We start from the raw sequence: 24,665 nt of genomic DNA, 5'->3' as shown, positions 1-24,665 counted from the left end.
TATAGACTGTCTTCCATGGTTCATTCAATACCATATAATTATAGTAAGGGTCTTTTAGGAACCCCAGAGTAAGGTCAGAGGATAATATTTGTGCAGCTGTGTTCATTTGAAAGTGTCGAGCAGTAGGCTCGCCAGATCAGGACTATTCCAAGGCGAAAACCTAAGATCTTGGGATGACCCCTTGTAATGTCACAGGAGGCAGGTGCTGATGGTATTACAAAGGGGAAGAATTTGATAATGTCATTAAACATGTTGCATTAAACATTGATTACAAGGGTTATCAGATCTCAAGGTCTGGGACTGAGCTCCAATTTTTGTGGGTTATCTCCAGGCAGCAGACAAGGGTGCAAGTTCTCCAGAGGGCTGCACAAGAGGAATGACCTGCATGTAAATGTCCAGTTTAGTTAGGAGAATGGCAGCTTGCTACTATTTCCAAGGCTTATTTGATTTGTAGCTGTAATTTGCAAAGACTCTCAGTGGGGTCTGTATAGTTACCAAATTAGCGTTATCCTTGTCTCCCAATCTATCCTCACTCAGGTTTTGACGCACATGCAAACAGTTGCTATGGAGGAAGCAAATTACTCCAAGTTTGTGCAGATAATGACAGATAAGACAGGGCCTGTAAATCAAAGTTCAGAAAAGCTAACTTGCCTGGAAGGATTTGCGTGCAAAAATAAAGATGTGCAAGACAGAAATCAAAAGCCAGTCCAACATTCTGAGAGCCAAACAGGGTTGTCAGTGAGTCTAAATTCAGAGTTTCAGGTATCTGAAGCAGAACGGTAGGAACGACATGCCATAGCTAAAGACCAGACAGTTGTTTCCAACAGAGAATGTGGGTCAGAGCTGTCTCTTAAATTGGCTGCACCCAATTGTCCTTGATTAAGAGAGCTTCTCATTTTTCTTGGAAGCCTCATTAAACATCTTTATTCTGCCCTCTTCTCCACCACTGGGCTTGGAAGCTATGTCTCCTTATAGAAAATTTCCAGTTGCTCTAATGCTGTCTTTGTCTGATCAGTCTCGGGTGGATCCTGGCTTAGTGTATTCTGAAGCTGCCATTCCACGAGTTGAGGTGGAAAATCAACCTCATCAGAGTTTGAGTCTTGGCCTATGTTTTTGTTTATTCATTCATTCGTTTCCAACTCTTCATGACCTCATGGACCAGCCCATGCCAGAGCTCCCTGTCAAGCCACTTGGCCCTTGACAAAGTCCTATTTTCAGGGCTCATCCTCCATTCTGTTTTACGTCCACCTTCTGGATAGCAGACATAGGCTAGATTAACTGCTTCTTATTCCATCTCCTTGAGAAAATGAGAGGTAATTTTGATGCAATAGCACCTTTGTCTGACTTTATGACAAATATCTACAGGAATCAATACAGACATTCTACTGATTCAGTAAATGACATGGAGCCCCCGGTGGCGCAGTGGGTTAATCCCCTGTGCTGGCAGGACTGAAGACCAGACAAATCACAGGTTTGAATCCGGGGAAAGGCGAATGAGCTCCCTCTATCAGCTCCAGTTCCTCATGCGGGGACATGAGAGAAGCCTCCCACAAGGATGATAAAACATCAAATCATCCAGGCGTCCCCTGAGCAACGTCCTTGCAGACGGCCAATTCTCTCACACCAGAAGCGACTTGCAGTTTCTCAAGTTGCTCCTGACATGACCAAAAAAAAAAGTAAATGACATGGTATAGTGGCTGAACTAGGACTCTGGGAAACCAAAATTTGAATACATTTTCAACCAAGGAAACCTACAGAGTGACCTTGGGAACTTCACACTCTCTCAGCTTAAAGGGAAGGGAATGGCAAGCCTCCTCTGAATATAATAACCATATGATAGGGCCCCCATAAATCAGAATCAACTTGCCCATGACAACTCCAAGAAAAACTAGCAAATAGGTTTATGCCCATTACTTTTACATTCAGCTCTTTTGGTGGATCTTGGGGTCACAGTAAAAACAATACAGACCTGAGAAACCCAAAGCCCAATGACCACCAGTATACCCAATATCACATGCATTCCAGCTGCCATATCAGCACATGCCCATCAAAGATCAAATGCCTGGCTTTGGTTTAAGTTTCTTCTTTCCTAAATTGAACACTACCTAACCTTTACAAAGCATATTGTGTTTTGTAGACATGAGATCTTCAGGAAGTGTATTAGTCCAATTGCTATTAATTTAAGGACAAGATATGGATCTCATTCCATTCCATTCATCATTCTGCTATCAACTTGAACAGACTCCAGCATTAACCCTTTGGGAGACCAACCCCTGTCATGTTGTATAAAAGCAACCTGTCAACCTTCTTACACGATATGGAGGCCCTTGCTATCAATTATTAAATAATTCCGATTTCCCTGAAACAGATATGTAATCGCAGGCTCTTTTAATATAAATCTGTGTCTTTAAATTAAACATTTATGCCGAATATACAATAGACAGAAAAACATGGGGCTACGTCCAGCTCTAATGAAAGTTTAATTGTAATGTGACAGTGTTGAGTTTACAGTAGGCGCAGAGTGGAGACAGAAAAAGGACTGAGCTTCCGGCTATTCAAACCCAAGTTCAGAACACTTTATCTAGATGCTTATATAAAAAGAATGAGCAGAAGAGAAGACTTCTACACGCTGGAGAGACTTGACTTCTAATGTTTACTTAACGCTGTGTTCTGCAGTATACAAATGGACAAGGAAACATTGGCTGATCCACAGAGCCTGAAACAAATGGAACTCGAAGAGATAACCAGCAAAATATCAGATCTAGACAAGTGGAGGAAGATATTTAGTCTTCATGGGTAAGGTCTCCCTTGTTTATGCTTTATCCCAAATATTAGATCGTTTGGCAGTCTAGAATCCTATGGAAATTCCCATAGGAATTTAGTTAAAATTGCATTTGAATAAAAATGCATAGAATTGGGAAGTCCGTGTTATGCTCTATTCATTACATACCATAGTGATGATTCACTTTGTTTTGTTTTCTATTTCTGTTGCTTGTCATGCAAGCTATTTCTTTGTTGAACTGGAGTTCCTATCTTCTTCAGCTGTGTATTCTTTATCCCTTTTCATTCAGGTTGGAAATCAGTCATCCTACCCCTCAGGTAATTTTTCCATATATTTTTACATGTTGTGATCCTGACAGTTGTCAAAAGCAATTGCTTTTCACAAGGCTGTTTCTATAAGAGAGTAAGCAAACTGTAAATATAAGGATAGCTTATTCAGTGTACTGTATTTCAGTGGCATTTTCATATAAAGGTATCTGACAACACAGGGCAAACAGTAATTTTTAGAAATATATGTAAAATTCCAACTTTTCTTTGTCAGTTTTCAAATCCACGAACAGCATAAAATAAAGAAATTGAGATATTTATTTCCATGAAACTTCTAAATGCGCTTTCTGATTGGTACAATGCCACTACAACATGTATTTTGTGAAATTAGGCTTGCCTTGAGACTTCAGTTTAGCCTAAGACGCAAAATGCTTCTCATCTTCACATAGAGCTCCTCCAGATGGAAAAAAAACTGGTGGAAAGTTGAAGGATGTGGGGTTTTGTTTTTGTTTGTTTGTTTGTTTGTTTTGTTTTGTTTTGTTTTTTAAATTCCTGCTGTGTCTCTAAACCTCTAAACCATGTTTTACTTGTTCCTGACATTGCTCACATCAGCTGTAACTTTTTATTTCAACCTCTGAGTAAGTTTTTTTAATCCCATGACATGTTGGAAGTTTTTTTAAGGAGTTAAACCATTTCTCCCTACTTTCCTGTTATTCTCCCCCATTCATGTTGCCATAGTCGAAACAACCCTCATTTATGACATGGGAAATTTGGGGAGGGAGATAACCATCAAAAATGGAGGAAATGGTTTTCCTCCATCACCTCCCCGACCCCCCTCCCCCAACCCCGCCAATGGACTATCCTTCTCTGTCTAAACTCCCCTTTTGTCTCCATCTGGGTAATGAAACAGTACCAAAAATATTCTAAAAGAATAGATTTTCTCTTTGCAGGGTTATCTTTTAAACTACCAGATCACATACCTAAGCAAACATGCCCTTCTCTCCCTTCCATAGCTTAGAAAAGATATTTCTTTAACAGAGTTACTTCTTTAGATTCCAATTCCTAGATTCTCTCAGCAATTGATAGAATTTGAGAGACATAGACCAAAAAAGATATGCTCTGTTTTCTGCCAGGGAAATCATCATTGTTTTAATTTCATGTACACACAGAAGACCAAGGGCAAGTAGGATTGATGGCTTGACTTTGAAGGAGCTGAGGCTTGCTGCAGCCGACAGGGAGCTCTGGTGTGGGCTGGTCCATGAGATCACAAAGTTATAAGTGACTGAACAAATAAACAACACACAGAGAATCATAGAGTTGGAAGAGACCTCATGGGCTCTCCAGTCCAACCCCCTGCCAAGAGGCAGAAAAACAGAAATTATTGCTCTTTGCAGTTTTTGTAACCCAAGAATTATAGAATCAAAAATGTTGATAACTATCTTAGAAGTTCATCCACTCTGCCCCCTGCATAGTGCAAAATCAACAACCTAGAATGCAACCACAGAATGATTGACAGGTGTAAGTGTAAACTGGGTCTTTGGACATAATTTGATGAGGAGGAGGTATAAATGCAGCATCTGCTTTATATCTCCAGCAATAGAGGATCTGGCTGCTAAAACATAAACTTGTTTTAATTGTTGCAAAAGTAGCTTGCACTTAATAACCCAGTGAGGTGGGTGGGTCTGGGGAAACCATATTTGTATTTTGTATACTGCATGCACATAACACAATAAAAACTTATATCACAAAAAAAAAACCCAGTGAGGTGAAAGGAATGGAGAAGGCACAACCTTATTCTTCTCTGTATACTCAGCCTAAATGAACAGACCTCACAACCTCTGATGATGCCTGCCATAGATGCAGGCAAAATATCAGGAGAAAATGCTTCTAGAGCATGGCCATACAGCCAAAAAAACCTACAACAACCCAGTGCTGCATCTTCTACTACTTTGTGTCTTCTTCATCTTTAACCATTTTTGCCAACTTGAAAACACTCTGATGTTGCCTGTCCATACAGATCCTAGGTTTTGTCCATGAAATTTAGGGGCTACAGAACAGGGTGTCCATAGATCAGAAACATCTTTAAGGCACGCAATAACATCTGCTAGTGAGATTTCAGACATTTGGAATTCTTTGCCGGATTTACCATTTTATTTTATTACAATTAAAGCAATATGTGTGCCTAAATTTTTTAAAACCTTTAAACAGACAATCAAGTAATAATATTTCAAATGTGGTAAAAATACATACAAAACATAAGAGTCATAGAATCATAGAATCACAGAGTTGGAAGAGTCCTCGTGAGCTATCCAGGCCAACCCCCTGCCAAGAAGCAGGAAAACCGCATTCAAAGCATCCCCGACAGATGGTCGTTCGGCCTCTGCTTAAAAGCCTCCAAAGAAGGAGCCTCCACCACACTCTGGAGCAGAGAGTTCCACTGCTGAACACTTCTCACAGTTGGGAAGTTCTTCCTAATGTTCAGATGGAATCTCCTTTCCTGTAGTTTGAAGCCATTGTTCCGCATCCTAGACTCCAGGGCAGCAGAAAACAAGCTTGCTCCCTCCTCTCTATGACGTCCTCTCACATCCCATTAAAAGGCCCTTTTACCAGAGCCAGTTGAAAACCAAAGGCCTATTTAAATAAAAAGCACTTTGCCTTCCAGGAAAAGGGTCTTGGAGGGAGTAAAGTCTTATCTCTTATGGCCATTGAACAGATTGTTTCCTGTGTCTTCACTAACTGTGCATGTGATGGTGGTGTGATAGGGAAAAAAAAACCCATCTCAAAAGATCTTATCATTTGCACAAGATTGTATTTGTCTTCTTTAAATATGTGGCGAGTGCTCAGAATGCCTCTTGAACCCTGTCTCTCTGTTTAGAATTGTCAAATGAATTGGTCATAGCCAATATTCTTGATTACTTGTCCTGAAGTAATCAGAAGGTCGTCAAAAGGGGACAAATAGCCATGTGCAGTTATCTACGAATCAATGAGGGCAAATGTGGCCCTCCAGATATTATTCTATTAATCCTCCCAGCAACCCTAGCCAATATAGTCAGTGTCGGGGGATGTTTGGAGTTGCATTTTAACAACATAAGGACATCCATACTTTGTCTCCTAAACTTGTATTAAGAACACAGGGGAGAGATCACCAAAATAATGGCAAGATTATCTCAGAATGTGTAAAGGGGAGGTTAGTGTAATTTCTCCTTCCTTCTATGTACAAAGTGGTTTGTATATAAAAAAAATATACTAAAAATCTGGGTTGCTGTGAGTTTTCCAGGCTGTATGACTATACAGCCTGGAAAACTCACAGTAGCCCAGTGATTCTGGCTATGAAAGCCTTCGGCTATACTAAAAATCCTTTGAACATATTTTTAAGTATTAAATTATGATTGTTTTGGACTTCTGTTGCTGCACCAAGATAACAGCATGTTCTGAATGAGTAGCCATTAATTTTTTTTCTTTTTAAAAAATTTCCAGGCAATTCATTGGAAAAAGTAAATGGAACCACTATTGACAGAATGAATGGATAAGGAAGTGCTATAAAACTATCTGTGGCAAAATAATGTCCCACATATTACTTTGGGACTTCTGCTACATTTTGCCTCACCCACGTATAACAGTGACACATCCAACATATACAATTATTGCCCAATTAATGGAGATTTACATAATTTTATTTACTAATCACATGTAGAGTTGCATTGAATATCTCCTAAACAATCTAGAACATATGACACAGAAGGGAAAATAACTAACACATGGTGGTGCATATGGTTAAATCGCTGAGCTGCTGAACTTGCTGATCAAAAAATTGGTGGTTTGAATTTGGGGAGCAGAGTGAGCTCCTGCTGTTAGCTCCAGCTCCTGCCAACCTCACAGTTTGAAAACATGCAAATATGAGTAGATCAATAGTACCGCTTCTGCAGGAAGGTAACAGCGCTCCATGCAGTCATGCCAGCCACATGACCTTTTGGAGGCATCTACAGACAACACCGGCTCTTCGGCTTAGAAATGGAGATGAGCACCACCCCCCAGAGTCGGACACGACTAGACTTAATGTCAGGGGAAACCTTTATCTTTATGGAGAGAAAAGGGAATCTTTCTAAATTCTGTATATAGATTGAGCTAGGATTTATATCTTTATTTCCAGTCTCCTTTTTAGTGCTTTAGCCTTGACAAGAGCCATTTAATTTCTAAACCTGAACAAGAGCTGCTGTGCAATGATAATCTGGGAGACCGAGCCAAGGCAGCTCTACCTTTCGAGTCTCACCTGTCGCCAGGTAACTTTCCCGGCGACGGCTTTCATTCTATTAGTGAGCTATGGATCCTGAACCAAAACTGCAAGAAGTCAAAAGATGGGTTGGTTCCAAGTTGAGTTACATAGAAATATTGCAAGAGGAAATAAAGAAGAGCCAGCTAGTAAGTAAAAAAAAGTGTTTGTCTTTTCTGCCATAGAAAAGATTCCTGCACTTTTTATCAGGCATGTAAGTTGGGAGGATTTTCTTTGCTAATTAATTGTCTTATATAAAATCAGTCAATCCATTTTATGCAACGGTACAATAAATAGAACAGTAAATGAACGGGATGTTTGGCTCTGAAGTCACCTTGGCAGCTCAGATAACTATATTTCCCTGGCCACATTTTTATTAGATTTGCTCCTAAGAATATGTGCTAAAAGAAATAGCTCTACTGCAAAAGGTGTCAAATTATCAGTGGCTAAACTATGCTCTCAGCAAAACTCCTAGCACTCCTTGCCTCTAAATGTCTGATATTGTTATAAGATGATACATTAGCAAACAGCTGTGGAAGAAAAGAAGGAGTTCTGTTCCTGCACACAATTTTGAAACATCTGCAACAACAAACATTTTATCTCCTTGTAGATAACAGACAAAACATATTGTAGTTTTGCAACAGTTTCTTTGCTTAGGTAGGAGAACATGTAATATGAAATATATTAAAATTACTGAGGAAAGAGGAAGCACATTAGAAACAAGATTAGTCATATTGCTGTACTGCTTAGTTTCTGTTTGTTCTCCTGTCCATTCATTTGTTTAAATATAGAAGTGCCAAGACCACAAGCTGGACGAAGAGAAAGAAGATGCAGCCGGAGCATCTCAAACTACTAGTGCCCTCAAACAGAGCCGGTTTCCATCCAATATTCTTTATTCAATCCCCAAAGCTCTCATTGTCTCATCGAACCTCGGCGGGCAGCCCATCACACTGGAAATGGCAGCGGTAAGCAGACCTTGTCAATTAAGTATGAGCTGAAATTTAATCTTGCCAGAATTGAAGAGACACAGAAATCTTATCCAGGAGCACTATTGGAATCTAGGCTCCAGTTTGCTGCACTTGTTATAAGGAAGTGAAAAGGAATATAGGGAAGAATGAGTTTGCACTCATTGCTTTTCAAGGATGCACATAATGCTTCAATGCGCAAAACTAATGTTACAATTCTCGTAGGGCAAAAGCAATATTGATACAATGTGATGGTTTAACTTGCTTAGTTCTAATCTATTGCTATTTTTTCTTAAAGCTCTTTATAATTTTTGCAAATATTTATTTAAAAGCTATAGACAAGACCAGATCCTAAGAAAAGTTACGTTTTGAATTGCTGTTCCCAAAATCGGCCAAACAGTTTTATTTATTTATTTACAGTATTTATATTCCACTCTTCTCATTCCACAGGGGACTCAGGGAGGATTACAATGCACATATACATGTCAAACATTCAATGCCATTAGACATACAACATATATAGACAGACACAGAGGCAATTTAACATTCCAGCTTTCTGGCTTCATGAGGGAATGCTCAATCCCGGCCACAGATGGAGCTGCTGCTTCAACGTCCACTTGTTACACTGAGTCCTTGATGGAGTATTTCCTCATTCTTATGCACGCTGCTGGGAGAGTTTTTTATGGTGTTGTAAATTAGTTAAATTAACTTCCCCACATAAAGTGGTACCTAAATTTCCTTCTTGACAGATGCAACTGTCTTTTGAGCTGCATAGGTCAACAGCAAGCTAGACTATTAATGGTCAGGAGCTCACTCCAGCCTGGGCTGGCTTCAAACTCATGACCTCTCACTCAGTAGTGATTTAATGCAGCTGGCTACTAAGTAGCTGCACCACAGTCCAGTTTTGTCAATTATTGTCCAAAAGGTTAGATTTCCCATTCTTTGGGAAGTAGCATAGAAGTGATCAAATCAAATCAAATCAAAACATTTATTTCGGTCATTGACCAGCACAGGAAATAGTGTCATGTTTCCTTACAAACCTGGCATGTTTGGTACATTAAAAATATAAATACAACTACTAAAAACACAATATGGGTGAGGGAGCAGAAGGGGAAACAGGGTAAAAACATACAATGTCCAGATCCATCACCAAATTGTAGATTCAGGGAAGACGATTACTGGACACACGGTTGACTTTTGGAACTAGTCATTCCCTGGCGGATTTTGTATGCTGCTGCACAAAACTTTGCGACATTGTAGGTTGTAGCTGAATTAGTATCCGCAAGTAGCAGGGAGGTATAAAATTGTCCTGAATGGCCTGGGTGCTTGTCTATCAGGGGTAAGATAAGCCTGGCACGGGTATCCCTGTAGAACGGACACTGAAGGAGCACATGTTCTATTGTTTCTACATGACCCGAGTCACCGGGGCAGAGTCTCTCTGGGAAAGGGATCTTCCGGTAGCGGCCTTCGAGTACAGCTGATGGGAGAGCGTGGCATCGGGCCAGGGTGAAAGCCCTCCGATGAATAGGAACCTCTAAGTATGTTAAATATGCCATAGGGGAGGCAAGGTATCTGCTGTCTTCACTGACAAGAAAGGTTGGAGCCGAGGCCAGATCTAGTTGGCGCTCTGTGTCTGTGATACGTTGTTTAATAAGTGCTTTGGCTTGATTGTAATCCATAGCTAATAGTAGACCTGGAGAAAATCCCAACGAGGAGATTTTGGATGCTACCGCCTGCTTCCATGTGGATTGGAAGTCATCCTCCATGGTTAGTGGGGCAAGGCCAAGGGGGTGCACGGGACAGTCTGAGCCAGAGGTTAAGTATGGCCACCCACACCCTGGCCTCCACTCTCATAAAACCCGTCTCTAGTCGCAGGGTGGCATTAGAAACACATTTAGGTACCTGCAAGGCCGATCTCAGAAACGTGGACTGAACCACCTCTAATGGGGCAAAACTGGGGAAGGGGCCCAGCTGAGCACCATACAAGAGTTGGGCTAATGACTTGGCTTCAAACAGCTTGAGCGCTGCCGGTGTGAAGTGACCCCCTCTTGTCCTGAGATATTTAAGAATGGCAATTGAGCTCCCCTGCGCGGTGTTGGATACTTGATCCCCATGAGCTCTTCTGCTACCATTAGATTGGAAACTACACCTAGATATTTGAAGGACGTAACTTGTTCAATTTTATGACCATCTATGCTCCAAGAGTAAGTCCTGGGCCTATTAGCGAAAGCCATGATTTTGGTTTTATTGTAATTAAAACCATAGAAGTGATATAGAAAGATAATTGGATGCCAAGTCAGAATTAAACCATTAAAAAGATTACTATCCTAGTTGCAATCATTAGATGCATCATAAGTCTCCCTAAGCTCTGGAAAAGTGGTGGACTTGGGAAATATTGATTTTCAATGTAAGGACCAAAAGATATGACATGGAAGACCCATGATGAGATTTCCTGACTTGAAAAATAATTATGATAGGCTCTGGTTTTGAATACAGCAATGGCATTATAGATGCAGTTATTTTAAAAAAAATTAATTTTGTTTTGCTGATCTAAAATTGCCATTAGTGTTGCAGGCTGAGCATCCATTATTTGGAAGTCTAAAATTGTAGGTTGTTGTAGGCTTTTTCGGGCTATATGGCCATGTTCTAGAGGCATTCTCTCCTGATGTTTCACCTGCATCTATGGCAAGCATCCTCAGAGGTAGTGAGTGAATTGTACATACTCTAAAATCCAAAATAAAAATAAAAATAAGTACTATTCTTCCTCTTTGAAGGCTCTACGAAGGATATTATTTGGAAGTACATTTCAAGTCTTCAGCTATGAATGGAAACGATCATACTTTAGATTCCATGATCCATATACAGACTTGGCCTATGCTTTAGTTCCAGATAAGGTAATCTCTGGGCTCCTCCAATGAGGTAAATGTGTTGGGAGATTCTGGAATTTGTTACTGTAGTTTTAAAAAAAATAAACAAGCACAGTTTCTGTCATTGTGGACTATTTTCACAAGTTCTTTGTTGCAGGGAGGAGCAGCAGCAGTTCAGATGGCTGTTCAGGTTAACATCATTAAATACTTATTGTTTGTACGAAACCAAGAGGAAAATGTACAACTTCAAAGGTAAGAAAAGGTAGAAGGAAATGTTACAAAGGACACAATGATAACCGTTACATGTCACACTAACACATTGCTTAGAGTGCACAAGCTGAAATTAACTCAAGCAAGCTTTGACCTTATAAATTAACAGATTTCACTCTTTTCCTGGAATCAATATGGAGTTCAATGGCTTTCTTGTCATCTGCAGCTGTCCAGCCTCCTATTCCTAGTTATCTTCCCACTGTTTCAACTGCTTTTAAAATGCCCTTGTTTCACTCTCATCCTCCCACTTCCTTTCTCAATTGGTCCTGGTAACATCAAATCTGCTGCAGCCTCTAGTCTGAATGATCTTCCTTATTAATAATTTTTGCTGTTGTGACCACACTGTTATTGCTTGGTCATATGTACCTAATTTTCATCAGTGAAATATTGAGCTGTATGATTTACTACACATAACCCTGGAATAGTGGTTAGCATCATTGCTTGTTCCTGAAAATCAGCTTGGTGAACAATGATTAAAATTGGCATGTTTTAAATAAACCAAAACCACAGTTGTGTAAATACCAGTTTTCCACTCCAGACAACATAACAAAATGCAACTAAACAGAAGAAAAAGTTTCTGAGCTGCTTTTCCTGGCCATCTTGGGAAAGTATGTGCACTAAGGCTAATTCCACAAAGCACATAGTGTTAAACCAAAGTTGAAGACAAAGTGAGCCCATTGGTTTAGTGTGTTTACCAGAGTAGCTTGTGCCTAGAACCACCACTCATGGGTTTCTGGAAGCTATAATCCAAAACAGTAATCTTTCCCAAGTGTAGTTATGCCAGGAAGCCATAGCATTCCAAAGATGTAAACCAACAATGTATTTATTGGCCTCCTGGTGTGTCGGTATGGTTTCCATCATAGTGTTTCTGTCTGCCTTTGCAGTTTATGTGAAATCAGCCAAAAGGATCAAGAAAAGGCTCTTGCAGCAGCTTTGGCAGATATTCTGTGGACAGCAGGAGAACATCAGAAAGCCACTGTCTGCCTTGTTACTAGTGACATCTATTTTACGCCAAGCAAAGACTACAAACTTGATCACTTTACTGAAAGTGTGAGTAAAGAAAGCCACATTTATTTATTTACTTACTTACTTTTGAAAAGGTTTTGGAAGGAAGGGAATATCTGGTTTGATTCTCAAACGCCCAAAATAGAAGAATCTTAGAAAGACGTGCAGTACTGCATGGTGCAAATTCACCACTACAAGGTGTGTCAATGGCCACCAATGTCGATCGCTTTAAAGAGGGTCTGGTGCATCAACAATATTCTGCAAGGTTATCAAGGATTGTCAGTGATTGCTAAGTGGTGGGTGTAAAATTAGGGTGGAGAATTATCATCCTCCCTTTTTAGTGGGTCTACCTTGGACATACCTGGTTAATTGCTGCAGTAAACAGGATGCCGGTCTGATATGGCAAAGTTCTTACTCCATTCCCCACCTGGCACCAGTGTCTATCCCTTTTTCTTTCTGGTATGCTACTTAGAAAGTAAAATAAGATTATGGATTATTATATCCAAGCAGTGATTGGGTGGGAGAAGCATTAGATGCTCATAGAATCCTTAATCTTAATTTGCAGGTCCAACTATTTGACTTCTTTGAGAAAGACACAACCCAGCAGTTTCTCTATGATCATATACACTGTGTAAGTGGAAAATACTTGTCGATGTTGTTGTTGTGTGCCATAAGTCATTTCTGATTAATAGCAATCCTAAGGTCAGCCTATTATAGAGTTTTCTGTGGCAGAGGATATGTGATCTCCAGTCCCCACATTTATAGCTGAGCAGGGATTCAAACCCTGGTCTCCAGAGATGTCATTTAATGTGCAAATTACCACACCATGCTGGTTTGAGAGGATACATAGTCCCTTACAAATATCTACTTGTTACTTTTAATGGTAAATAAACAGATGCATCAATAAACACTAAGGTGTTACCACAGAGGGTAAAATGAGGGCATTGCGCATCTCAAGTAAGAATTTTTCCCCCATAATGAAATCTGCTCCCCAAATTTCTAACATTGCAGTAACTTCAATCTTGTGCTAGCATTTAGAAATGCAATTGGGCATCTGGAGAACAGGGGTAGTAAGTATTACTAATGGAATGTGAACACAACAAATATAAAATAGGCTGGAGCATTTTTCAGTGTCTAATTCAATGCAATATTCAATCAGAGACTGAAGGGAAATTTCATTGGGGGAAAAACTTTTAGAAGACCAATACCTCCGCATAGTACGCTGTACCACTGTTTCCAATCAAATGTTCCCTTTCACCCTGATCGTTCTTCAGCTATATTATAAATTAGATCTATATTATGTTCTGGTCCAGTTTTGACCTATCTTGCATTCAGTAGAATCATAGAATCCTTGAGCTGGAAGAGACCTTGTGGGCCATCCAGTCCAACCTCCTACCAAGAAGCAGGAAAATCACATTCAAAACACCCCAGTACAATACCTTCCCTTCAGCTACACGCAGTGGTTCTCAACCTGGGGTTCCCAGATGTTTTTGGCCTCCAACTCCCAGGAATCCTAACAGCTGGTAAACTGGCTAGGATTTCTGGGAGTCATAGGCCAAAAACATCTGGGGACCGCAGGTTGAGAACCACTGCTACAGTGAGATAGACAGAAAAGGTGAATACTATGAATGCCAACATAACCCAAAAGTAACATTCATCCTTTTTTTCTAGCTGAAATGGGAAGGAAGCCATGGAGTGATCTTATTTCTTTATAGTTTACTTTTCTCAAGAACATTTGAAAGGTAAATACAATGTGTGAGCTTTTAATTTGCCCAAAAGGTCCTGTGATGTCACTCCCATTATGTGAAATGCTCTTGCTATTGAAATCAGGAAAGCTGCCAGTGTTGGATCTTTCCATCCTCAGCTGAAGACCCACCTGTTTATGCAGATATGTTCCTGTTCATTTTCTTAATGGTTGACTCTGTAGTTACCCCTGGTTTTAATGAATGGTTTTATTTATTTTACTGTTTCTATTACTAGATATACTGATGATTAATCCACCCACATGTGTAAGTCAAGGGCATGTTTGAAAGAAAAAAAATATTGAATGTGATATAACCTGTGGATGAGCCAAGAGTAGAACTTAAATGTATGTAATAAAAGATACAAAAGATGAAGCAAAGGATGGCAAATAGCTTACAAAATGCCAACAGGCACAAGTTTATGCACATGCAAAATACTGGATGGTTGAGAAGGGAACTATGGAAAATGGTAGCCATGCAATAAGTGGGGAAGGTGACCAGAAACAGGAGGGGCTATGAAAATGTGGATCCAGTTTGCAGAGAGGCAAAAACACTACTCTTTTTCCACCCAACTGTTTGAAAAAGCCAAAGGCAGACCCCTGCCAGAGGGGGTTGGTGCTTCTTTTAGTTTCTCCCAGGACAAAATAAGTTCTCATCTTTTGTCAAATTACCACTCTATTCAGAGAAGTGTATGGTTTCTTTTAAAATAAGAGTTAAGATGCAATACTCTGACCTGTGGATAAGTCAACTCAAGTTTTTGGGGTTGATTTTTTAAATTAAATTTCTGAGACCTGTGGATGGATATATACCTTTTTTTTTTGTTTTAGCCTTTTAGCTATGGTTTTATTATATCTGGTTCCATTGTGAATTGATTTGATACTTTAAAAAAGAAAAGGAAGGGTAAATATATAGATACGCAAACAACAAAATATAACTTTAGATTGAATAATTTAATTATTTAGTTCAGAGTTGATAATTTACTTAATTTAAATGTAAGATACTGATTGATCGTTGGGTTGATAAGATATATAGTGCAGCACAACTGTAGGGAGCCGTGAAGATATGCATGGATAGGATGCTCTAAATTCTCTCCCTCTCGGGGATGATGATGATAATATGATGAGAATGGGATAATGTGTAATACCTTAATATCATTTTAATTTACTGAGATTTCTTTGGATAGGCTTCAGAAAGATCTAGACCTCACCACAACTCATTTGTTGCAGTGCAGGCTTGGAAACTTCATCTGTCGACAAGTAGGTTTGTGTGTGGTATCTATTTTAGTTTTTGTTTTGCTTTTACTCGGTTATTGATCAGCCATGATAATGGGAAAACATTTAAAGAAGCCATCAGTTTTCAGGCATGTGCAGCATGTAAACATTTTAAACAGATCTTCCATTATAATCTGAAGCACTTTGCACACTCTGGCACAGTAATAACAGGAAGAAGACAGGATTATTATAGCCAAAGTCTTTTATCATGGTTGGTTTCAATGCTTAATATTGACACATGCATTTCTTAATAGGTAACCACATAGTCTGAAGGGGGAAAAGAGAGGTTAGGTAATTTAGTAATTATCTAGTAAGCAACTTACTATGGCTGAGAAGCTCATTATACTTCACTGTGTATTATATCAAAGTAGGGTAGCATGCTTAATCATATGCAAAGTCCTACCAATTTACTAAACATTTGTGCTCTCAACCTAATGTATTATGGACAATGCCACAATTACATGATATTAATATGTAGGCATATTAAAGGCCCATTACAGTTCACTAGGTTAGATGATGAAACTGGAGAGGTAAGAAGAGACATAGGATTCCAAAAATCCCACCTCCTTTTTGCCAACTAGCCCTAGGAATAGTCCTAAAGAACTCAAAGTTGGCACACTAACTGTGGAATTGTAGCTAGTTGTAATAATGATATTAGTCCTCTTTGGGATTTGATTTGTTTGAATAGATCAACATGGCAGCATTTCTTGTTGTAAACTATATTAAAATTTCTTTGATGTGGCCCTTGGGGCAACTCAACTGCATATTTTAAAAATCTTGCTCTTAAAAAAGCAAGCTCTTAAAGATGGCATTAAAAAGTCAATATGACATTAAAAAGGACCAGGCTGTGGTATAGCTAGTTAGCAACCAGCTGCATTAAGAGGTCATGAGTTTGAAGTCAGCTCGGATCAGAGTGAGCTCCCGACCATTAATAGTCTAGCTGGCTGTTGACCTATGCAGCCCAAAAGACAGTTGCATCTGTCAAGTAGGAAATTTAGCTATGTGGGATGGCTAATTTAAGTAATTTATGACACCGTAAAACCTTCCAGTAGTGTGTATAAAAATGAGGAAGTACTCCATCAAGGACTCGCTGTCACAAGTGGACGGTGAAACAGCAGCTCTCCCTGTGGCCAGAATTGAGCATACCCTCATGAAGCCAGAAAGCTGGAATGTTAAATTGCCTCTGTGTCTGTCTATATATGTTATATGTCTGTGGCATTGAATGTTTGTGCATTGTAATCTGCACTGAGTCCCCTGCAGGCAGGCATGTAGCCGGGGGGGGGGGGGCTTGGGGGGCTTCAGCCCCCCCCCCCCCGAAATTCTCATGGTGGTTTGTGAAAAGGCCTTACTGGTGCATTATTTAAACTGTTATGTTTATTCATATCATGATCTGATCACCCTACTCAATATATCCCATATGCATGGGAGTATTGGGGTAACGATACAAAAGGTTTGCTAGGGTAGACCCTCTTTCACTTGGACTCAGCCCCCCCGAATCGAAATCCTGGCTACTGGCCTGCCTGCAGGGTGAGAAGGGCGGAATATAAATACTGTAAATAAATAAATAAATAAATAAAAGTAACTTTCAAAAGGAAAGCATAACATACGCAATCCATGTTCCTTTTCAACCTTTTCAAACCTCAGTAGAGAGTTTTGACTTTTGTTGAAACAATGACTATGGGAGAAAGGCATTAAAATACTCCTTTATTGATTTTTTTTAAAGAAATCTGGTCTAAATTTCCCTTAAGATATTGTTAGATTTAGGGAAGTAGACAGGATCCAAGTACTGCTAGTGCCTTTTTTTCTGACCCAACAGTAGCTTCAGGGGCAGTTTAGAGTCTGGAAACGAAGCTGTGCTCTTCCTGTGTTAGAAACTGAAGCGTCTCCTTTTCTACAGGTACTTTCAAGTAAAACAGTAACCATTACAATTGCGTTATACTTGTTGTGGCCTTTTGTAACATTTGATGGATACAGTATTAATTCTGCTACCTGAAGCTGTAATTTAGATTTTTTTCACCCTTCAGGCACTTTTGAACATCATTTTAACAGGCAGAGCTAGTCCGCATGTGTTCAATGGCTCCCAAAAGCTGGAAGGTGAAGGCAACATGCAAAAGGTACTACATGGGGTCTTCTCCCGTAGTGATGTGGGCTACTTACACTGGAGCAAGGAAGAGGTGGAACATTACAGACTTCTACAGGTAAGAACAACATTTGATTTGATCTTGCCTAGTGCTTAGAAAATCTACTTTCTTGGACTATAATTTGCTGGATCTCTAGACTGCTGTTTCTGCTGGCTGGAGGAATTTGGGAGATGTGGTTAAATGGCTTTTCTAAGCTGTGATCTTATTCACTATGCATAATATAATAAAATCTGGTCATGGATAGGATACAACCGCGATATCATTGAACAAGGAAGGGCCTTGCAATCTTCAACCATTTTTGGTAGTCAAAGAAAACTGAGTAATTAGAGAAAATATTCCATAGATGTGCAGTGACTGAGGGAAAACATAGTGACCATTTGCATTTGCAAATTACACTTTGCAATTGGTTGTGTTAATTGTGCTTTGTTGCTTTAGCCATGAATTTCTTTATAGATGATCAGACAAATCAGCATTGGCTTTCCTCATTTCTAGCTTTTTTCTGTACCATCTCTCATCTCAACTTTCCTTTAGGATAGACTGCTTGGGGACCAAGCCAAGGACAGTCATGGCTCAGTGGTCAGAGATGATAAGAAGCTACAGTTAAAACAAAACTGGAAAGTTGGGAGTGCCGCATAAGCAACTTGTTTGTATTGGCTTTATGATTATTATGGAGACAGATAGTGGAGATTACTGGATGAGAGCATTAAAGGTGTCTGTACAATGAGGATTGGATATACTCTGTGAAAATGCAGTTTTTTGGGGGGGGGGGTACCTTTTAAGAAACACAACCTCATGTTGTCTTAACAGAAGTCTTGTGTTCAGATCATGAGCACTGTATGGGCATTCCCCTGAGCATCATATACCATAGGGTTAAAACGACTATTGTGACCATGTGTGTAAGCTTTATCCCTCAGTGACTTCAAACACACATGTGTTAATCACCAAAGTCTAAAAAGGGCTCTGCTACAGCCTTTTTTTGGGTGAGAACCTTTACAAAACTCACATGAGTGGGAAATCAACTTTGTAATCACATTCAGCTGATGGAGCCACAGATCTTTCTTCAGCTGTCCACTCAGTGTATGAACATCCAACTGACTTCCATGTGTTTGGGGCAATGGGAGAGTGTGGTTTAGACTCCGGTCCCAAATTTTTGGTCTACATAAGTTTAGGAAAGTGCTTGAAGAAGATTGAAATTGCTGTCTACATGCCCTGCAAAATTTCACTGATGAAAACTGGAACATGTGTGGCCAAGCAACATCAGAGAGAGTCAAGGTGGCAACACTATTAACAAGGGAAACCCCACAAGCCAGGAAAGGCTGCAATTGTTTACTTTTGTCTGTTTGCTCCTCTCTCTGTCACACAGTCAATGGAGTGCAAACTACCTTTATACCTTGAACTCAGTTGATAGCAACAAAAGTAGGCTGAGGACAAAGAGGGAGAGTGTAAGAAGGAGACTGAGACATTTTGGAATTAGCTGAAAAGGGGGGATGAGGAGAGGATTCATTTGGATGGTGGCTGCCAAATTGGGACAGTTGGAAGTTATAAATCTATTCCATGCTGGTCATAATCCATCTGGAGTATAAGGTCTGCTTCTAAGAGTCATATTGAGAAAGGAAGGAAGGAAGGAAGGAAGGAAGGAAGGAAGGAAGGAAGAAGGGAGGGAGGGAGGGAGGGAGGGAAGGAACAGTGTTCAAGAGGCCAAATCCTATAAGAAATTGTTGAAAGAGCTCGAAGGAAATGAACTATTCTAGTTCCAGAGCTGGCTTTGTTTCAGAGTTTGGGAGGTAAGTTTGCCAATGCAAAAGATGATTTTGGACCTTTTCCATTCCTAGCCTCCTCTTTTATGCTCCCAAATAGACCTGAACTTCCCTCCATAGCCTCATAATGGTGCAAGGAAAGTTTGTGCAAGGAAAGTTTTTTGCCTGTGTACCTTCATCTCAACCCATGGAAAGAGGGCTATAGTCAAAACATCCCATGACTCCTCAGCCAACTGGAAATGTGATTCCTTTGTTAATGGCTACACCATAAGATGAACATATGCCCTCATAACATGATAAGAGATAATACCATTTATTTTCACAGTTATCTTCAGACCCTTATTTCTATTTAATGCCAAACTGGAAAGTGCTTTCTGAAGTTGAAGAGTTTTTAAAAGCTTGGTTTCAAAAGCACATTTAAAGAATGAAAAATCTTGTTTTACTGCTCTATCCTAGGTTGGAAGTATGTTGAAGACCCCCAAATTGCCTATATGGCTGTGTAACATCAATGGAACGTACAGTGTTCTTTTCAGCACTAACAGATTGCTCTTGTCTGACTGGAAAATGGAACATCTCTTCGACTTATATTTTTATAATGGGCAGCCCTCACAGAAGAGAACGGTGCATTTGACAATAGGTAGGCACTTACATTTGCTGGAAGAAGACTTTTAAATGAATTAGTGTCTCCCTCTCTGTAGTATCAAATGTCTGTTGAAGCCTTTTTCCACAAAATAATGCCTAAACCCACTTTTGCGTATTTTCCCCTTAAGCCAAACAGAGGGGAAACTTGCATTGATATGAATTATCCTTCTGAATTTCAAACCAATTCCCATTGTATTAAAAATATCTAGAAGTGACGCATGCCACAATAAAAATTGCTTTCCCAATGAAATCACTCCATCATGAGATGTCTCTCACACACAAAAAGCTCAAGAACACAGCTCTGAGAGTGGATGGTATATAATGCTCCAGTGATTAGGGACAATAACATTTCTTAAAGAGCAGTACATCCCTGGAGAGTATGCTGAAAGTGTTGTCAATGAGGCTGTGGTGGGGATAGGAATCACTCTCTCATATTAGGCCATATAATCCATTAACATCTCTCTATCTATCTGTGTCAATGCTTAAGAGACAGGAAATGTGAAGAAAATAAAAACAATGTGTAGATACTTTTTTAAAATGTAGGTATGTGGAGCCCAAAATATGAGGAACCAAAACCACAAAAATTACCCCAAAAGTCGGAAGTGACCATATATGAGGGTTGTGCATTCGGGGGTAAACAGTGAGCCATTTCATGTCCCGGCTTTTGGTGGAGGCTTCAATTCGTTTCTGGGAACCTCCCAAATTCAGGAGGGCAGATATCTGTTTCCACTCTGCAGTGCTGATGTCAAGTTGATTTCTGTAGCGGGAGGAGATTTTCTGTTTCGTGCTTCCAAAAAAATGAAAGAAATGAAGGAAACGGGGGAAATGAATCCCATGCACAACTCTACCATATATGGGATTGGCAACTGTGGAGGGCTGAGGGACTTTGGAGGGCCAATGTATCTCTCACACAAAAAATGAAAGTGCCCCAAACACTCTTTACTATGTTTCAGTAGCCTTTAAAACAGAATGAGTGGGAGTCATTTCTGTTCACTTTTTGTTTCAAAAAAGGTTTTGAAACAAAACAAAACATATGAGAAAAGTATAAAGGAGCCACACTTGTTCAACTGGGCAAAGAATCCTGAGGGAAGACATGATTGCATTCTTCAAATATCTCAAGGGATGTCACAGAGAGGAGAGGGCAGTGGGGTAGGACCAAGTGTAATGATGTGACGCTATCGCAGGATATGGTTGAACATCATAAGAAACTTCTTGATAGTGAGAGTTGTTTGGCAGTGGAACTGATTGCTTAGAAAACTGATGGGGTCTTCTTCTTTGAACATCTCCAAAAAGACATGGAATGCCTATCTACTAAGAAAGCTTTAGCTGGAGAACCTATATTAAAAGGGGATTGGACTTGATGGCCCATGAGTCCTTTTCTAATTCTGTTATTCCACAGTTTTAGGAGCCCCCAGTGGCACAGTGAGTTGAACCACTGTGCTGCTGAACTTGTTGACTGAAAGGTCGCAGGTTCGATTCCGGGGAGCTGCGTGAGTTCCCACTGTTAACCCCAGCTTCTGCCAACCTAGCAGTTTGAAAACATGTAAATGTGAGTAGATGAATAGGTACCACTCTGGCGGTAAGGTAACGGTGCTCCATACAGTCATGCTGCCCACATGACCTTGAAGGTGTCTAAGGACAATGCCGGCTCTTCGGCATAGAAATGAAGATGAGCACCAACCCCCAGAGTCAGATACAACTGGACTTAATGTCGGGGAAAACCTTTACCTTTTACCTACAGTTTTAGTTATAAAGAGAGGATTCTAAAGCTTGTTTATGGCTTCTTGGTGATCCATTAAAAGCATTACTCAACCCTGAATTTTGTTTCTACTTATCACTCATGCAATTACTTTTTACCTTCTTGATACTTAAGTTAATACTGTGTTATTATTCAACTCTTGCTGCACTACTTTCAAATTCTGAGTTTGATCTGGAAGCTTATTCAATAAGTTGGGGCCAGTCAATATTTTTCCTCTCCCAGCCTATCTTACAGAGTTGGGATGAAGATAACATACATATGGGGCCCTTAGATATTTGGGAAGAGGCTGGTGTAATAATGCAACAAAAAAAAAAGAAAGAGGGTAATAGATAGTACACTACATATATATTGAGCTCCAACTAACACTAATAAAGTTTTGCCCTCTCTGTATATACCTCAGTCTCTGGTTCAGACTGAGATGAGAAATCCATGACTGCATGCCCACATCTTCAATATTTGCTTTTAAAATTGCAAGCCCTGGGCTGTACTGAGACTGTAGAAAGGAGGAGGTGGAATTTCATCCTTTTGTCTGGCACAATGTCTCCCATAGTCTGCCCACCTCCTGCTGCTATTTGCCCCAGAAAGGAAGCTGCTATTTGCCTTGATTCAGGACCAAGGAGATTGCATGTGTTTTTGTCCCAGAGAGAAATATAGACCGGGGGGGGGGGGGGGGGAGAGCTTGAGAAAAGTAAAATAATGCATTAGATCCATAGTACATCATACTTAAAACAGGCCCATTGAAAGGGTGACCAATTGAAGTGACATTGATTTCCACATATCTACTTTCAGTATGGCTTAATCTAGATCCAACTGTACATGAGCTTCAATTGTATGTGAGACACTACAGGACCCTCCACTTTTGTGGGTGTTAGGAACACAGGACCCTCACAAAACACACATTTTTAAAAATGCAATTATTTTTATCTGACAGAAGATTTCTCTAGCAATTTTTGGGTCCTCCAGTCCAACTCACGTACAACCACAGAATCACACTGGAGGATCTATAAATGCCTAGAGAAGTGTTCCCTCTAAAATAGACATGGGCAAACTTCGGCCCTCTGGGTGTTTTGGACTACAACTCCCACAATTCCTAACAGGCTCAGGCCCCACTTAAGTGGCTGAGGGGAAAAAAGAAAGAGTCTGATTCTGTTAGGAATTGTAGGAGTTGGAGTCCAAAACACCTTGAGGGCTGAAGCTTGCCCATGCTTGCTCTAGAATCTTCAAGGTCCTCTGAAAATGCTAGACACTGATGCAGGCAAAATGTTAGGAGAAATTTCTGTGGCGTAATGTAAAACAAATCAAATATGCCACACAGATGAACAATGAAGAACAAATAGTTTACTCTTCTTAGTTCAGAACAACATATGTACAATGTGATCAATTGGATCAACTCACATAATGTCAAATAGTCTTTCTTTATCCATTTAAATAAACTCTTAAGCAAGAGTACACACCAAACTCTGTCTCTCTCTGCTTCTCTCTTCAAACTGTCTCTCTCTACACTTGCAGAGCTCAAGCCTGAATAAAAATGTAACAGTATCCAAAAGTCCCATGCTCAGCCATCTTCCAGGGCATTGCCCAACCAATCAGTTTCATGCATCTTATTTTGCACACACACATTAACTGATTCCTTGCATACTCCAACACGGCTAGAAAATGGACTACAGCTCGGAAACCAGTCAACACCCCAACTTCAAGGTCATCTAGTATGATTCTGTGGTCAGCTTCCAATGGAAGCTTATCTCAGAGCTGCACTGAAGGACCTACAGATTCATAGAGAGATCAGGAAACAATCATGCAGAAATTAAACCCACAAACATGAAAGGCTGGCTTTATATAATGTCTTTGTTTTCTCCTTTCAGACACTCACTCTCATCACTGGGAAGGAAACCACTGTGAGGAGGACAGTGATGCAGAAAAAAGATTTCCTTCTGTGGAGATGGCCATCAGAACTAAGTGGGAGGGTGCTGCCATCAACTGGAATGGGACAGTCCCATTCTTCTAATGAAGGTGACTATGGACATGGATGCAGACTTTAATCCATCACCTCCTTTCACATGAACTCTGAAACCTAAAGGAGGGAAGGAGAAGGAACAATGGGGATCGGATCAGGAGGAAGGTCTGAACACCATAATAAAATTGCTACCTTGAATTTCATTTTCATTATAAAATGAGTGTAAATTTGTTCTTATGATACACAAAAGACAACTCACAACACACATATGTGTGCACCTTACTAAGAATTACAGCTGCTTCTGCCAATTGTGAAGTTACATCTCGGAAAGATGCTTCCTGTGAAATGATTGAGGACAAGGATTTGATAGTGTGCATTTGTTGTTGTTTTATACCTTCAAGTCATTTCCTACTTATGACTACCCTTCACAAAGTTTTCTGGGGATGAGAGTATGTGACTTGCCCATGAGCATCCTGTGGGTTTCTATAACCAAGTGGGAATTGAACCCTGGGCTTTAGGATCATAGTCCAATGCCCAAACCTATTACTAAACATCTAAAGGTGTTCATGGGAATATGGCCCCGAGTCCCTTTGGGGAGATAGAGCAGAATATAAATAAAGTTTTATTGTTATATTATCATTAGCTTCTAACGGCATGCACTTTGACCATGTTCTTGCTTGATGGCTGAGCACCATCAGTCTGGAGAGAGCAAGTGTTACATATTTATGCCTTTTATCAAATGTGTGGAATAGAGTTAAATGTCAAGTAAGCATGCTGAATGTTGAAAGCGTCAGAACAAAATCATGGCCTTGCCCTTTTCATATATTCACAATGCTTTTCTGTCTAGTATGATTTCTGTCATTGAAATTAATATTATTTTGAGCAGCAAAGCAAGTAGGTAGCAGTTATTCTTATAGCTATATTGGACATAAAAGGCAAAAATTGTATGTGTCATTTATGTGAATAATGGGTTA

General features: G+C 39.9%; 1 protein-coding gene across 1 annotated transcript; it reads left to right on the top strand.

Moving 5' to 3' along the window:
* The first annotated feature begins 2,639 nt into the window (after positions 1-2,639).
* MINDY4B (MINDY family member 4B) lies at positions 2,640-23,858 on the top strand. The gene is made up of 12 exons (XM_060766778.2): positions 2,640-2,796; positions 3,072-3,099; positions 8,110-8,283; positions 11,058-11,177; positions 11,308-11,402; positions 12,305-12,470; positions 12,991-13,056; positions 14,097-14,167; positions 15,351-15,423; positions 17,463-17,636; positions 19,793-19,973; positions 23,600-23,858. The coding sequence occupies exons 1-12, from the start codon at positions 2,684-2,686 to the stop codon at positions 23,740-23,742; spliced, it is 1,404 nt and encodes a 467-aa protein (XP_060622761.2). The 5' UTR covers positions 2,640-2,683; the 3' UTR covers positions 23,743-23,858.
* The last annotated feature ends 807 nt before the right edge of the window (positions 23,859-24,665 follow it).

The sequence above is a fragment of the Anolis sagrei genome, chromosome 3 (assembly GCF_037176765.1).
Source record: "Anolis sagrei isolate rAnoSag1 chromosome 3, rAnoSag1.mat, whole genome shotgun sequence".
NCBI lineage: Eukaryota > Metazoa > Chordata > Lepidosauria > Squamata > Dactyloidae > Anolis > Anolis sagrei.
The sequence above is the reverse complement of the archived record's forward strand: the minus strand, read 5'-3'. Positions and strand labels throughout refer to the sequence as shown.

Coding starts and splice junctions, on each gene's coding strand:
- MINDY4B (XM_060766778.2), top strand. CDS start 2,684: ATGGACAAGGAAACATTGGCTGATCCACAGAGCCTGAAACAAATGGAA. Junction 8,284..11,057: donor TCACACTGGAAATGGCAGCG/GTAAGCAGACCT, acceptor TCCTCTTTGAAG/GCTCTACGAAGGATATTATT. Junction 12,471..12,990: donor TTGATCACTTTACTGAAAGT/GTGAGTAAAGAA, acceptor CTTAATTTGCAG/GTCCAACTATTTGACTTCTT.